Source organism: Brassica oleracea, chromosome C4 (genome assembly GCF_000695525.1).
Source record: "Brassica oleracea var. oleracea cultivar TO1000 chromosome C4, BOL, whole genome shotgun sequence".
In the NCBI taxonomy this organism is placed as follows: Eukaryota; Viridiplantae; Streptophyta; class Magnoliopsida; order Brassicales; family Brassicaceae; genus Brassica; species Brassica oleracea.
In genome coordinates, this window is record NC_027751.1 from 49,546,439 (window position 1) to 49,563,072 (window position 16,634).

At 36.4% G+C, this 16,634-nt stretch overlaps 2 protein-coding genes and 1 pseudogene across 2 annotated transcripts; all 3 read right to left on the reverse strand.

Moving 5' to 3' along the window:
* Positions 1–606: 606 nt before the first annotated feature.
* LOC106339138 lies at positions 607–7,079 on the reverse strand. The gene is made up of 4 exons (XM_013777944.1): positions 6,839–7,079; positions 1,389–1,441; positions 866–946; positions 607–621 (listed from the first exon to the last, which is right to left on the reverse strand). Exons 1-4 carry the CDS (start codon positions 6,999–7,001, stop codon positions 607–609), a joined length of 312 nt encoding a protein of 103 aa, XP_013633398.1. The 5' UTR covers positions 7,002–7,079.
* A 3,030-nt stretch (positions 7,080–10,109) lies between these two features.
* On the reverse strand, positions 10,110–13,369 carry LOC106342979 (RNA polymerase sigma factor sigF, chloroplastic-like). Its single transcript, XM_013782066.1, has 9 exons — positions 13,156–13,369; positions 12,769–12,941; positions 12,581–12,678; positions 12,358–12,498; positions 12,023–12,284; positions 11,722–11,952; positions 11,037–11,177; positions 10,765–10,965; positions 10,110–10,498 (listed from the first exon to the last, which is right to left on the reverse strand). Exons 1-9 carry the CDS (start codon positions 13,244–13,246, stop codon positions 10,211–10,213), a joined length of 1,626 nt encoding a protein of 541 aa, XP_013637520.1. The 5' UTR covers positions 13,247–13,369; the 3' UTR covers positions 10,110–10,210.
* Positions 13,370–14,039: 670 nt separating this feature from the next.
* The window catches only part of LOC106339139, a 3,075-nt pseudogene continuing 480 nt past the window's right edge, over positions 14,040–16,634 (reverse strand).

Consider the following 16,634-nt stretch of genomic DNA (forward strand, 5'->3'; position numbering starts at 1 on the left):
CTGATGCAGCGTAGCATCCTATTTCTATTAAGCTTTGGTTTTCTAGTTTCCTTTTCATTCTTGTTTTAGATATACGTTAGTATTCTTAATATTAAAAAGACTTTAGGATAGAAAGTTAGATCCTAATCCTTAAGGACTTAGGTATTTTCTTATTAGTATAAATAGTGAGCTCTTGGTTTGTAAGAGTCACAACTTTGATTATTGATTTATAAGACTTAGAGCTTTGTGTTAAACAACTCTTGATTCCTTAATTTTGGGCATTCTTTGAGAATTCAACAGATTTTAAGAAGGCTAAAATAACGGGCATTTTCAGAATTAAACGTTAATTTCGCATTATCGGTTACTACGGTTACTTCCGCTCCGTTAAGATCACTCTTGATCAGCACCACCATGTCAGGGATTCGCAAAAGAAGAGCCTTGGCAGGATCATTGCCATGCCCTTTCAACAGTATTGTAAGTACCGGTTCAGTAGGAGACCAAGAGATATCGACAACATCATGACCAAGGTCCAGTGGTTTCTCGCCCAACAGCCTGATAGACTTGGTATCGATCTCGTAGAGAGATATAATGTTGTTTTTGCTAAGGGTGGCAAAGTATTTATCATCTTTACCCCCAGCTCATCTGCGTGGAAAAAAGTTTAGCACATCAGTAAAGGACGAGTATAACAATAAAATTAAAACTGAAACGCAGGTATGGATTAAATACCTAATCACAGGCTACTGGGGAGAGTAAGCAACATCGTTCTTTACTCCAAAGAGTCCTTTCCCACTTGTCACATCAAAAAAAGTCCCTGCAGATGCACAAGTTTGATCAATTTTTCATCACTTTGGAAAAGGGGAAAGAAGGGAAGGAAAGATGCACTCACCTCAGGGTCTGGGTCACTTGGGTCTGGTCTGCTGTAGTTTACCAAGTATTTCTCACCTGGAGACATCTCAAACTGTTCTACCTGAGAGAGAGATAAAAGAGAGTAAAAAAACAAAAAACAAAAACAAAAGAAAAAGAAGCATCAATAATTATTTAAAAATAAACACCCTATGATGATTATAAGACATGAGGAGGCCAAATAGACTCCAATAATCTACTGAGCCCTAAATATACACCATGTTGTAGTGAGATGTGACAAAGTAAGAACCTAGAGGAGACCACCGCGACTGCGAATTTTTTCTAATAGGAACACAGAAATAAGTTTCGGTGCGTGAACGAGTAGACCAACGATCATTCCGCATCAGCTGGGTATATGGGCCAGTACGGATAAATAACTGACCCAAGGTTATTCCGTTAACACACTGCAAAGAAATATATATATATATATCTATCTATATTGGTTAGCATAATACTATATATATAGTCATGATGATGCATGAAGATGAAAAAGTCAGTGACTTTACCTTCTCCATTTCGAAGGGAATTTCATGACTCTTCCTGGTCAATGAAGAAGAATCTGGAGTATTAAAAGGAAATTTAATTCTTAATTGAACGAGAAACAAAGATGTATGTAGCCTACTTTGGTAACCAAAGGGATAAAACGCAAGTAAGAACGCTCCTCCGTCGGACTGTATGATGATTCCTCGTCATGGGACCGATCAGATCCAGTTTGGCTAATAAATACAGGAACCACTTTCCGTTCAAAACCACAGCAAATAAATACATAAACAGTTGAAAACCGTCACGAGAATATCAAAAGAAAGCCAATAAAAAGACATCACCTCTCAGTCCTCCTAGATTTCTGTCGATTACGAAGAAAGTAGCGATGTACGCCTAGATTCGCCATGATTTGGAAACTTGAATCGCACGGCAGGAGAATGCTGAGCGTGGCTAGGTTTTGTTTTCCACTAGGCCGAAAAAATATTAGCCGAAATTATTACAGCGTGATAACACTTAGCAAGGAAAATTAATAAGGAAAATTTAGAGTTGTTCCAGTAATAAAAAACTTACTGAATATTTTTCTTGTATGTATTGTGTTTGGTAAAAAATATATGTGAGAACTTAACCTTATATAATAGATGTGAGTATTGGTAGTTCTTTTTGGTTTATAATTTTTTTGAATGAAATTTACTATTAAACAGGAAATTAGTTATTTATAAGGAAATATTTGAAATTTTATTTTACAAATATTTTTTGTTAAGGATTTAAGAAAAGGAAAACTACTATCAAATACTCTTTCAGAATTTGTTTTTTTAATGATTTTAGAAAAAGGAAAATTACTATAAAATAATCTTCCACAATTTTCTTTTACTTAAAATTTTAGAGAAATAAAATTAGTAATTGAATCGTCTTGCAGTTCCTCCAAGTTGGCTAATGTTACTTCTCCAGAGTAAACGGAGAGCCTTATCAATTAGTGGAGGTAAACTATGTTAATCAAAAAATACTTACATGATGATTTTGCAGTTGTTTATGAGTCAATACTTTTGTAACTTTCTGTTAGGCTACATCTGGCGATGAGGGGCCTTGTAACCTTCCTGATGAGCTGGTAGATCCAATGGAAGAGGGTCCAACTACGATAAATACTCCAGGGAAGACCCTTTGTGGGGTTTGCAGATGTACATTGGGGTTTGATGTGGTTGAAGCTTCGTACTTTCCCAGCAAAGCTGCGACGTGTTTTCGTTGTGGCTGGACTGATGTGGTTGGAGTTTTCTACTCTTTAGTCGTGGTATAGAGATTTTTGTGGTCTCTTGTTCTAAGGTGATTTTATTGGTTGTGGTCGTAGTGTTTGTTCATTTTGTTTTTTTTTTGCTGCTGTAGATTTTGGTTTTTCTAATTTCTTTGTTGTGTTTCTGTATTTCTGTCAAAAATTAAAGTTGGTATAAAATTTAACATTTTACCAAAAAAAAAAAAAAAATCAATATCTATCTTCTTATTGTTTCAAAATTTAAAAGAATATATATATTCAAAGACGGTTGTTCTACTCTTTGCAGCCGGACTCATTAGGACCAATGGATCTAGACATTAGATCTTCAAAGCATACTGAAGATTTGAACCTCAATAAGAGCCTCGATGTTTTGAGGCGTCTGATAGCGACGAGCCTTGATGCGTTTCAAAACTGTTCGCTTTTTGGGTTTGACAGCAAGAAGGATACATCTAACATGGTCTGAAATGGAGCCAAAGTAGAAAAAACATGGGGTCAAAATGTTGATAATTGAGAAAGAAAGTGTCTCTTGCCTTTAAATACAAGAAACTTAATCATAACTAATAGCTTCACTGTGCAAAAATTTGATGTAAACTTTCAATTCTTTTCTTTTCCCACACATTCAATTCTGTGTTGATACATGTTTCTATGTGTTATTTACATGATTAGTTTTTTTTGGTGCAATTTACATATGATTAGTTGGTTATGCCGTTTTCATTTCTTATGTTTCCTTTGTAAATAGAAGTAATGGGAAAGCAAACTAACATGAAAATAGAAACCCAAAAACGTTTGGACCTTGATGGTTTAGTGTTATTACAGACAATGAGAAAAATGAACCGGAAACAAAAACCGTTTACACACATCCACTTTTGTATTAGTAATATGCAAATGAGTTCTCGTGTTACTTATGTTTAAAATATTTTAGTTGCTACTAGGACACTAGTTCATTTTCTTAGGTCAAGTTTTCATCTATTCTTGTAACGAGAAATCGAGTTATGTTGACTCTCTGAATCCTGGAGAACTTGCTTCATAAGATAAGATCATTAGTGATTCTAGTCATTAGTGATTCTAGATATTAAGTGAAAAATCTTTCTTAGTGCTAAAGGTCCACAAGATTTGGCAAAGAAAAGCAACATATCTACAAAAGTAAATAATCTCATAGAGATATGTGAGATAACTATGCATGAACAGGGCCGGCTGACTAGGGGGCACAAGCGGTGCGACCGCCCCGGACCTAAGCCCGTATCCCCCCTGTATAATAATAACTAAGGGTCCAATTTTTTTTATAAATCTATATTTTTATATATAAAAAATTATAAATATAATAAATAAAATTGTAAAAGGCCCAAAATTTGATATGTATATAGTTTTGTTTTCATTACAAAATATAAAAAATATTGATGATTAATTTTAAAAATATTTTAAGCATTATTTGCATATAAATGTTAGAGAGTAAAAAAAAAAAATTTTGCCCTAGGGCCTCTAACTCTAACAGTGAGTCGGCTCTTCGCATGATTACCCCTAAATCATAATTATATTTGAAAATAATTTGTTTTTAAAACAGACACGGTAATGCAATCAAAACAAGGAATGTCTACATCTCTCTTTCACCTACTAGTCAAAAATCTTAGACTGATCATGACTAAGATCACGTGGGTCGGGCTTTTATAGGTCGTACTGAACTTCCTACGCTGCGTCAGTCTATGTTACTCCACTATATTTTCCTTTTCTATGGATGGAAAATTTCAGTATACTCTGAACTTGCAGCCGCACAAAATGATTCGTAAGCGTGTGATAAAAACAGTTCTGCAGAGTACTTTCTTAACGTCCATTAGCAGAGAGTAATATTATCGCTTAGCTGCTTTTATCCTTGTCAGCATCACTTCGGTTGTCTTGTAAAAAACAGTCATTGAGTGTGATTTGATTTCCTTAATCTTAACCTCGATTAATAGAGTGATCATGTTATCACTTACTTTGCTTTTTGGTCGACATCACTTAAGAGTTAAGACTGACTTTTATATAAGGTGAATGCGTGTAAAAAAACAGTGATTGAGAATAATTTCTTAACCTCAATTAATCTCGAAATGTGGTGATCGCTTGATAAAAAACGATATAGAAAATTAATATGGTTCACTGAATTGGCCACGGACCAAAAAATATTATTGGAAGTGATATCAGATGATTAAAAAATCACAATATATATAAGAGTATTGTACGTTATAAAACCATATCATTAATGGACTTGAGTCTTAGGCCAAATAAAAATAGTTGATGCTATCAGATCAGATTCAAGGTATATCGTATTGTTATTGAAGTCATTAATATGTATATTCATGGATGTTGTAGATGCAGATATATGAACAAAATTGCATATTTTCAGCCTTAGACATGCTCTGCTCATTAGTGGTTTTGCCCAGTATCTAACAAAAAAAAACAATAATCAAAATATAAAGTAGAAGACAAAAAGAAAAAAAACAAGTATCTCAGTGAGAAACTATGAAAACTTATTCAGAACTTCCTTTACCCACATTTCTCATTTTGAGTATTTTTTTCAGTTAAAATTTAATTATTTCATATGTGTCAAATATAATAATAATACATTACACTTGAGAAACTGTAAATGAGTTTCTCAGCCATGGGTCTGCTCTTATGACTTATGAGTGCATGTTCATATGACTTTTGGATTTCTTTCATGTATTTTATTTTATATATATATATATGCTTTAACTTCAAGATGAATAGCCTAGTGGGCTATAGTAACGTTATTGTTGTGCATAATCCAAATTCAAACCTTCATGTTTGATATTCTGATTATTAAAAATCCAAGGTAAAATTTGATACTTTTTACATGTGATAATCCAAATGGGTAGTCTGTGTATCAACCCGATTTAATGTATTACTGACAAGTATTTTATCGACAAGTGACAATAACGGTTTACTAAATCAGTAAGAAGAAATTTAAGCAAAAGAACATCTACGAGTCTATACATTGTTTTCTTTTAAAACTATTTATAGAAGGAAAATTCATATCTAGCTACTGGGTAAAGGAAGTTCTGTACAAGTTTTCATAAAGAAAAGGACAAGAATATCACCTAGCAGAAGAGACGCAGTCTGCGACTCCAAATTTGATGATGTGTTACATTATGAAGCAGAGAAATATCTATCTTTAGGATACAAGACAGTGTCTATTTTTGGTCTCATTCAGTGATATGATTAACATAGAAACATTTATATAATATAATTCCTCAACTTTAAAACAACGAAATTAGTTTTTTTTTTAAATACAAAAGGCCAGAAATTTTCCACGTTTCATCTATTTCCAGTATTTTAGGGCTTCAGGCTGGTATGTTATTTTAGAAGAAAAATATCATTGGTTTCCCTTGGGTTTTGTTGTCAACCAATTATTCAATTTTCCAAGACTACATTTTTTAATTAATCTGGAGTATCCTGGTTGTACGAAAGAATTTGCACTAGTTTTCAAATAAAGATACATTCCACTGACCATTTTTTCGGGTTTTAAAATGACTCTAAACAATGAGTCTATATCTGCATAGTCACACAATAAAGTGTATTAAGGAGCTTTCAAATCCTACATTGCTTAGCAATCTAAATTTCGTCTGCAAGTATACAACCATCATGTGGTTAAAAAGAATTTTGATTTACGAGAGTAATGCAAAACAACCCTCACTTTATTAAAATATTGCAACACATTATAATTGTTAACCGAAATATTATATAGAAAAAGCACTGCAGCCACATCAAATATTAGGCATTGTACGATCACGGTGGTTGTGGTAGTCTGCAACCATATTATGTTATGATTGCCACAATCACCGTGACGACTATACAAAGGCTATGACAATGGTTGTTGGTGACAACTGCAGTGATGGTGGTAACGATGTAAAATACTAGAAGAGAACTTTTACTAATCATTTTAATGTGATTTTTTGTTTGGAATTTAACTTTATGAATTGGGCCATTTGGTGATTTATTTCATGATGAGAATACAGGATAACAAAATAACTATACGTAAAAAAAAAAAAAAAAAAAAAATTATTTTAAAAATATAAAGATGAGAATACAGGATAACAAAAAAAAAACAGTTTACCATGCATTATGCGACTTGGAATTAAGATGGTAACATAATAACTATACGTAAAAAAAAAAAAAAAAAAAAATAACTATACGTTTAGAGCAATCAAGAGGCGTTGCGGTCGCGGTTGCTGCGGTCGCTGTTGTTGTCGCGCCAGCAGACTAACATAGCGATACAACGGCGAATGATATAAAACTTGGTTCTTTGTTTCTTCACGACATGACTGCACTTTTGCCCAAAAGTTTTGCAAGTCTGGCACGTGCTATTCTCCTCTGGTTCCATTGACTGGTTTCCTCTCTTAGTGAGTCCGATACAGTGTACAAACTTTAAAGAACCAAGAAAAAGTGCAAGAAATGGAAGAGTTTGCTTATAGGCTTTGAATTTGTAGAAGAGAGGCAAAGATGGAGAGTTTAGTAATATAGTCCTCAAATGGAGGAGACAAGCATTATAAAAGACTCAAAAATATCCTAGTAATTGTCCAAGCCTGCGCCGTGAATATTTACTTTGTTTTGTGCTTGCATAATATTAAAAAACTATTTGAATTTATATATTTAAAACACAAGCCTCTCTGACTCCAAAATATTGGAGAATTTTAAGTTTTGAACGTAAATTGTGATGTGAGCTTTAACTGTAAAAGCAACATTTTAATTTTTTTGTTTTTCTTACAATTTTTTTTAACATTTTGACCATAATAAACCATTAAAATATCTCTTTAAATACTAATGAATGTTGCACAAAAAAATACTCATGAAATAGATTTACTAAGCAAAGTAAACCATGTAGGACTATGAAGAAAAACAAAACAAAACAAAATACTGACACTGTTGAAGAAAAAGAGTTACACTGTTATGTTATGTCGCTAGGAAAGAAACAAAACAGAGTGTTGCACAGTGAAATCAAAATTAAAAATTTATTTTCTATTTTGGTCGAACTCTAATGTAAGATCAATATATGAGCTACCTAGTGGTTGAGGCAGTACCGCATTGGCATGCACCTGAACCTGAGCGGTCGTCCGTGTAAGCCGCGCCCTACCATCCCTGTACGTAAGAACTGTCGTGTTCTTTGCAATTTATTGGGTTCGTACTATATATTTACCTTTAATTTACACGCTTATCTGAAAAAAGCTACGTATCAAATTTAAATCCACTCATATCTATTTGTTTGTATTAGAATGAAAGCGGGGGATGTTATTGTGACACCCGTCACCTCCTATCTGGAGAACTGCGTGCCACCAACAATATCTCATAACACAATAGCCCATATACACGAGTCCACTCACCCTAAGCCCAAATAAAATCCGAAGAAAAAGCCCAGTAGCACCAATCCGTCCAAATATCATATACTCGTCAGTCTCACCTGAAAAGGGACAAATGAGGGGTGAGTAATGGGGAAGTCACTCAGTGAGGTATGGATACTAAACCCGAAGTCCATGGACCCGGACAGAGCACTCCGAATAAATATAATTTAATCCTAACACGTTGCAAACACGGTACCTAAAGTACCCAAAGATCACACAACAGTCCTAGCGAGGTGCACACCCGCTGCCCACTAACAGGCCAAAACACCACCGAATATGTGCTCGGTAACACACGCCCGTAGACGATTTATCGACCTCGAAACCTTCGCACAACAGGTCGACTAAGCTGTGCCGCAGCATACACCACACCCAATGTACTGGTCTGACACACAGAATTACGTCTTCATGGTTCAACAGTGCTTGTTCATTTATAAATGAACAAGCACTGTTGAACCATCTAACACCCTAGTTCCGGTTTAAGCAAAGAGCCTAAAACTAAACAAACAATGACATACTCGATTTCACACAGACGGAACACATTAGAAACAAATTATACTTATTCGAGGTCCTAGGCCGTGTAAGAGAAGTTCGGGAAAAGACCCTCACCTTTGCCACGGGTTCTGAAGAAACCTGATAAAACGCCGAATGGACCTTTACGGCTCTAACAAAGCAACTCCGGAACTCTCTGAAATTAGATCAATATGATATTCTGGCAGAACTGAACCATAGAGCAAACAGATGAATAACTCAAGAACTAACCGTTAACTTTTCGATCCCTCCAGTCATAATGTAGTCCTATGTGTCCTCTATACATAGACACCAAGTTTACTCCGATCGGACACCATTTTCTTAACCAAAGTAGCTTCATCTCCAGGCTGGTCGTAAACGCAAACTGCACCAACACCTCTCATGAAAACAAGCATAACTCTCAGAAAATAACTCGGAATAACAATCCGCTTGCAAGAGATGATAGATAAGAGAATTAACTACTTACTGACAAATTTTCAGACTGAAAGATTTTGTTTCTGTCGACCGTTTCTCACTTACACCGAGACTGGTCGGAATTGTCTCTGCAATTCAACAGCTTTATTCTTCGCCAATAAGAAACGTCAATAACTTTCTAACCGTACGTCAATTTGACGATCGGATAGATGATCTGAAAATCTGGCATCGAGATCTTTCCAATGATATCTCGCCCGTTCCCTGGTTCCTTCTGTATCAACGGTAAAACGCTGATGAAGTTGACTGTTCGCGGATCCGATCTGTAGATATCAGTCCCAAAGAAACAATCATAACTCTTAGATAAAAATTCCAAATGACGATCTGTTTTCTGATACACATAGATCTATTAGTGTAGAACATAACCTCAAAATTTAGCTTCGAAATATTCATATTTGATCGATCGTTCTTCTGTTCCCCCAAAACGTGTCTGCTGAGCTCTAATCTCTCTTTTCGGATGGTGGGATGGCTTCTCTTTCATGGTGGATATTTGTGGCTGTTTCGGTGATGTTCCGAAAGGGCTTTGCCATCCCCAAAAAGTCTCTGTCAGAGACCACCACGAAATCCATCTTAAATAAGAAAACTTTAGGATTTTCTGCAACGTAATTGGGTTTTATTGGGCTAAATTTTTCCGGGCCGAGATTTAGGTCGTTACAGTTATGTTGAACAGTTGCTAGTATGGAACCAGCGCCAAGTGTATATATATACTACTATATGATGAACATGTGAAAACGTGCTAAAATTACTCAAATGTTCTTCACTCCAAAGTTTTTTTTGTAAATATAAAATCACTCAAAGAACTTGCTACAGAATAGAAACATATATTGGCATACCTATCTCAAATGGTTGAATATATATATAAATAAACTACCAATCAATTGAACCAAGATAGTGTGTTAAAGTCATATAATACAGGAACATGCATTGAGAAATATCCTAAAATACGATACACCTTTAACGATGTTTTATAACGGTCTACAAGAAAATATACTCGTTCTGTTTGGTTTACATAACATTAACAAACATTATCAGAATGTAACCATCGATCTGATCTTATGGGACAGTTGAAATTCTTATACGAAGACACCAGAAACAAAATTGAAAACACTATTCCTCATAATATCAACAAAACCCTTTTATAACAAAAGTATATTTTTGTATACACAATAGAAGAAAGCCAGTATCACCATATGAGCTAGACAAGCAAATCAGCATAAGCATTGAGTCCATGACTGTTCATGTTCTGCTTAAGCCTATACAACGCCCTGCTCTCTAGCTGCCTTACCCTCTCCTTGGACAGTCCATAAATCTCTCCTATCTCAGACAGCGATCTCTGCTTCCCACCATCGATCCCAAACCTCAGCTTGATGATCTTCCTCTCCTTGGGGCTCAGCACATTGAGGAGATTCCTTACATGGTTCCTCATCATCTGCTTCCCTACGCTCATGTCCGGTGTCTCAATCCCACTGTCTGGTGTCACTTCCTGTAGATGGATTATAAAAGGTTATTACCATGTTTTGCTAGGGGTGGGAAGAAAAAAACAAACCGAACCAGCCAAATCCAAACCGCCCCAAACCAAACCAAAATATATGTCAACCATTCGGTAAAAGATTTTATCAATCCAAAGAGTTCGGTTTGGTTCGGTTGACTTTAGTTAAAATTTTCTTAGACCCAAAAAAACCGAACCGAACCTAAACCGAACTAGGATTTAATCCCACTGTCTAGTGTTACTTCATGTAGATGGATTACCTGAAAGGTGATGTCTTGATCAGACCAAATGGGCTGTTGCATTGATAGAGGCGTTCTAGTATTGTAAAGAAGCTTATCAAGCTTCTCTGTTGAAACACCAACGTGGCCTGCGAGTTCTTCTTTGCTTGGAAGGTAGTTCCCTTCTTGCACGCACGTCTTTCTTGCTTCGGATACTTTGCCCAGTAGCATGTACACGTTCTCCTGTATTAACATGAGTAAGTTTCTAGTAGATAATGTTGGAGATATCATTAGCGAGTTTAGATAAATGTTACCGGCAAACGTATTGTCCTGGAGTTTTGAAATATAGACTTTCTTATGGATTGACGAATCCACCAGTATGCGTAGGTAGCGAATCTGCAACCGGACTGTGGTTTGAACTTCTCTACACTCTTCATTAGCCCCATGCTTCCTTCCTAAGAACCACCATAAGAAAATAGACTTCAAGTTAGATCACTCTGTTGCATAGTGAAGAGCTCGAGATACTGCAACAGCCAATAGTGACTGATATTGCATACTGATCAGACTAGGGCTGTGATTTTGAACCAAACCGAAACAAAAATTTTGGTTAGTTCGGTTCCGTAGGTTTTTTTTTAAAAGTTCGGTTTTTGGTTGAGTTTGGCAACCGGTTACTTCGGTTTTCTTTAAAAAGGAAAAATTATAACTAAACCATACCCAAAACCCGAACCGAACTAACCAAATTGCAAAACGAACTAACTAAATTTCAAACCGAACTTATCCAAAATTTTAACAAATTCAGCCAAAATATAACCGAAATCAAAAACTTCCGTAGGATTTTTAAAAACCGAACTAATCGAATACCGAACCGAACTTTATTTCAGATAAATTCAGTAAGATTTATGTTGAACTGAACTAACCAAAAACCGAACTACATGAACCCGTAAGCCTAGATCAGACATTCTTAGAGGTCAAAAGCAATGTGTTAGTTTGAGAGCTAACCTGCAATAAGTCCTGAAAGTTGAGTCCACGGTTCTGATACTGTTTAGCTATATGGACCACCAGACGCAAGTTTGCAGTAATCAGCTTCTCCCTGCTGCTTCTACCGCGGTGGATTTCAGATTTCAAGACAGGTCGACTTATCCCCAAAGCTTCAGCCCACTCAGCTATCGTTGGTTCACATCCATTTTGAGATTCAAGCTTAGCCTTCACCTTCTCCAACTTTATCAAATTCTGATTATCATCAAGAAGTTCGTTAGCGTTAGGGAAAGTAAGTTTCCAAGGGAAGCTCAAAGAAGCACACCTGTATATGTGTTATGAGCTCAGCTTCCTCTTTAGCAGTGAGAAGCTGTTTCGTCTCAGGTCCCCACAAGAAGAGCTGGAGCGCATCATCGTTATCAAACCCTTGTCTCATCTTCTTCTTGGCGTTAACTTTCTGAGGAATGTAACTACTCTCGTTGTCTAAACCGTTTGGTTTTGGAGCTCTTCTGTTTCTCGCTCGTCTCTCGAGTAGCTTCTTAGATCTAACGATTGTTCCTTCTTCTGGTAAGGAGGACATGGATGAGCTACACCAAACATCAAGAAAAAAACATAAATAATGTTAAGACATAGACAAAACAAGGGTTAAAGAAGCAAAACCTAGTGGAGAGAGAATCCACAAGACTGTTAGATGAAACCGTTTCAGAGTCTTCAGATAACAATGCAGCTTGTTTAGAAGCTGATAAAGCCTTCTGAGCTAGTGCAACCACATCTTCTAAGGGAGATACAGGAGACATCAACCTTGCAAATTAGAGAAGTAGCATCAATCAGAAAACTCAAAAGGTTAAATGAAAATTTCAAAAACAGGATTTAGAGACATTACAAGTTCCATAAACCAGCAGATTGAAGCAGTTGCTGTTCGAATTTCTCATCTTCTCGAGATGAGACTAAACCATCAAACTGTCTTCTCTCCAGAGTCAACTTAAAAGAGCAAAAGGAACCAAAGATGAGTTTTTTTATCACTAGAGATGACAATAAAGTTGAAAAGTTTGTGATGTTCAAGGTGTGAACCTGCTGAGAAGTTCTGTCTTCTCTTGAGGAGTGTGAGAGAGGAGGAGGAGGAGGTCTAGAAGACTCTTCCCGTGGCTCCTGTGAGAGAACAGACGCAGGGAAATGTCGAGAGAGAGAGGCGAGATGACGTGAGTTTATAACAGGTGTTGCTGTTTGCTCATGAAGCATCACCACTGCAACAACAACAACAACAAAAAAAAAGAGAGAGAATATAACAATTTAAAAAAAAATAAAAAAAAAACAAATCAGAACAGACTAACACAAAAGAAACTCTTGTCGGAAGGAAAACACAGAAACATTGTGAACAAGTTATGTTTTGTCTGAATAATATCAGAGTTCCAAAGAAGAAGAATGCGAAGAAGCAAAAGCACAGGTAAGAGAAATAACCAGAGGAAGGAGAAGAGAAGCCGTTCTTGAGATGTGTCTTTGTCGGAAACGAAGGAGCTGAAGAAACCAAGTTCTTCGTCGTAGCTTCCATTGCAATAAAAAGTCACAAGGTACTGCTTTTTTTTTTTTGTGAATGGCTAAGGACGACGGAGGCTACTCATGAGGAGCAGATAAGGCAATCAGCTCTCGATATCCTCAGCGCTGCCATGGAAGAAGTGTGGTCTCAGACCCACCTAAGATTTTTCTTCAATTCTTTAGATCACGTTGGGCCACGTATTGGGCCTACACTAGGCTCACTATGGTGAAAAGCCTACTTAAGCCCAAAGATGCAAATGTTAATTAATTTCCTTTTTTTTCCCCGAGGGAAGTGGTCAACGTGTCAGAAAGTAAGAGTGCTGATCACTTTAACCCTAGATTCTCTGTCTGAATCTCTCTGTGGATTGGATTATACAAAAGCTTTGTTTGGTTCCATTACTGTGACAGTGGAACAAACTCGATAAGTTCTGAGATGGTGTTTTTTTAGATGATGCTTTTACAAATATGTGAATCAAGATCTGAGTTAGTTTCAATGTTGTTGTCTAAAAAAAAAAAAAAGTTACTTTCAATGTTTGATATTTTACTAAAATTACTGTCATTGTTTAAAATTTTAGGTGTCAGACATTAAAAGTTCAAAGTTTTGTCAACTTAATGATTTAAAATTTGATTTTCCTTTTTTTTGTCAACTTAACAATTGCATTTGCAAACTAGAAATTCAAAATTTTTAGATGATGTTTTGTAGAAAACCAATAAAAATTAAAAGTAACATTTTTAAACTAGTAAACGTAAAAACAAACGCACATATTCATTAATTGGACAATTTATTCGTGAGATATGAAATTCAAAGTTTAAACTCTTAGACCGAATCGCTTCTCCCTCTGCTGATACCAAGTCAAGGCCTCCAGATAGTCAGCCTTGCCGAACTCAGGCCACAGTATAGTAGGAAAGTATAGCTCAGTATAAGCTGATTGCCATAGGAAAAAGTTATTGATCCTTTGTTCTCCACCTGTTCTGATCAGCAGGTCAGGGATTGGGAACTCACTACACTTTGTCATCAGTTCGTTTTCCATTAATTTTTCGTCGATGTCCTCCGCTTGGATCAACCCGTTTTTCGCCTTTTCAGCAAGACTTTTACATGCTTGTAAGATATCTAACCTTCCGCTATAGTCTAGCGCCATAATGAGGTAACTCTTTGTAGCTTCTTCTACCTCTAGTATCGCATCTCCAAGCGACGCGGGGATGTTTTTCCGCTTTCCGATAACCGTAACCTTGTTTTTTTGTCTAAAGAAGAAAGGAAATATTAACATATAACGCTTCATAAAAGGATCAAAAATAAACATTTACATCCATTGTACAAAAGTGTTCTTTTGATATGAATACATTCTTTTTTTTAAATTCAAGAAAAAGGATAAAAATAACATGTTGGGATACCTGTGGGCTTGAGGTATCATCATCTTGGCAAAAAATTCAAAAAATGACCATCCAGTAGTCAACTTCATCCTGATGAAAGAAAGAAAAATCACTGAACGGATAGAAATATATCTTGAAATTCTCTAGAAATGATCAGTCTTTCATATTTGGAATCACCTGGGGTCTTCTCCAATTTTCAGTAGAAAAAGCAAAGAGTGAAACAGTGTTTATCCCCTCAATGAAAACGTCCTCAGTCATATCCAAGGCTCTTCTGCATCCAGCTTCTTGACCTTCCGCTATCTTGAGTCCGTTTTTCTTCGCCCAACGTCTATTTCCATCCAATATGATTGCCACATGTTTTGGCATTGTCCCTTGGTTCTCTTTCTCTCCAAGTGTATCACTACAAATCAGTAAGAACAAATATAAGCTTGAAACTTTCATGTATCAGGATCTAGTAGAAAGTTAGAATTAATCACTTGAGCAATGCCGTTTTCTCTTGGCATACAATTGACCAAACAAAATATTATATATATTAATATACATGAGTGTGTATACCTATGCCGTTGCGGGGTCATGATTGCACGATAAATTAGACCCATCACAATTCGTAGATTTTTCTTCTAAGGATGGTCTAATATAGTTATCACGTATCGGTCAATGAGACCTAGATATCCATATAGATTATACATTTATGTGTAAAATGTGTCCATATTGATTATAGAGTTAGCAGGCAATATGAAAACGCAAATATGTTGAAAAAACTAAATACGAATAAATAAAATGATCATATAGGCTAATAGTGTTGTTAAATTGGTGGCATTACATTTTTTTTTTTTGGGAAAGTCACACGGCGCAGCGGAAATACTAAAGGTCGTGTTCCCCTGACTTCTGTGAAGAAAATACTTCGACGATGGCAGAATATAGTATAAGCAGAAGCGTAAATGAGACAATCACTTTTTACGTGGAAAACCTCCTCGATGTGAGAAGGAAAAACCACGAGACCGTAGTGTACTCAACAATCCACTATATAAATGTTTGTGAGTACAACCACGTCCTCCCTGTTCAACAGCCTGAACAGAACAGAGACATTAGCTTCAAAGAGCTATCTCCAACACAAACAACAACAACAAGAGAGCAACACAAAGCTTCAAAACCGGCAGCAACACAACGACCTCAGCTCACAAGGATTCCGGTATCCAGAGACTAATCTAACCGTACAAATCCAAAATAAACAAGTCAACAATACCTCTGCCAAATTTCAGCTCAAGAAGAGAAGATATCACCGTGTTCAATAGCCTGAACAGAACAGGCACACTAGCTTCAAAGAGCTATCTCCAACACAAACAACAACAACAAGAAAGCAACACAAAGCTTCAAAACCGGCAGCAACACAACGACCTCAGCTCACAAGGATTCCGGTATCCAGAGACTAATCTAACCGTACAAATCCAAAATAAACAAGTCAACAATACCTCTGCCAAATTTCAGCTCAAGAAGAGAAGATATCACCGTGATTTACCAAACACCCAAGACTGTCCCGCTGAAGAACTGTGACGACCAGCTTCACTAAAACCCAGACAACAAAAAATCCAACCGTTGAAAACCAAATCCCTTCGGTGAACCTCTAACCCACTGACTGAAGAAGCGTCCCACAAAATATCAGCCCGATCAAGTTCCGTTTGATCCTCCAGAACCAGTCTTGAAATAGCCTGACGAGTTTTCTCCTCATTCTCTCTTCTTTCTCTCTTTTGTCTCTCTCTCTAAACTCTATTATTGTGAGTCTACAGTGCAAAGGGGAACATCACTAATTACTTAAGGTCATGAGAATTATTATATCTCATTCCCACTTGGTTCTCTCCAACTAGGAGAGACCCAACAAACTACCCGTCCGACTAGATGGAAGAAACAGCCATTCCGGCTATCTCTCGGCATACCTCAAGCTTCCCCCTCGGTAATGACTTCGTCATCATATCAGCTCCATTATCATCCGTATGAACTTTCTCAAGTTCCACTTCCTTAGAAGCAACCACATC

Excerpts from the sequence above, each read along its gene's own strand:
- LOC106339138 (XM_013777944.1), bottom strand. The coding sequence starts at position 7,001 with ATGGAACCAGAGGAGAATAGCACGTGCCAGACTTGCAAAACTTTTGGG. Across the intron at positions 1,442-6,838 it reads CGACCGCAGCAACCGCGACC|ATTCTTCTTCATTGACCAGG; the intron begins GCAACGCCTCTT and ends TTAATACTCCAG. Across the intron at positions 947-1,388 it reads TTCCCTTCGAAATGGAGAAG|GTAGAACAGTTTGAGATGTC; the intron begins GTAAAGTCACTG and ends TCTCTCTCTCAG.
- LOC106342979 (XM_013782066.1), bottom strand. The coding sequence starts at position 13,246 with ATGGAAGCTACGACGAAGAACTTGGTTTCTTCAGCTCCTTCGTTTCCG. Across the intron at positions 12,499-12,580 it reads TCTGCTGGTTTATGGAACTT|GTTGATGTCTCCTGTATCTC; the intron begins GTAATGTCTCTA and ends CTAATTTGCAAG. Across the intron at positions 10,499-10,764 it reads ATCAAGACATCACCTTTCAG|GAAGTGACACCAGACAGTGG; the intron begins GTAATCCATCTA and ends ATCCATCTACAG.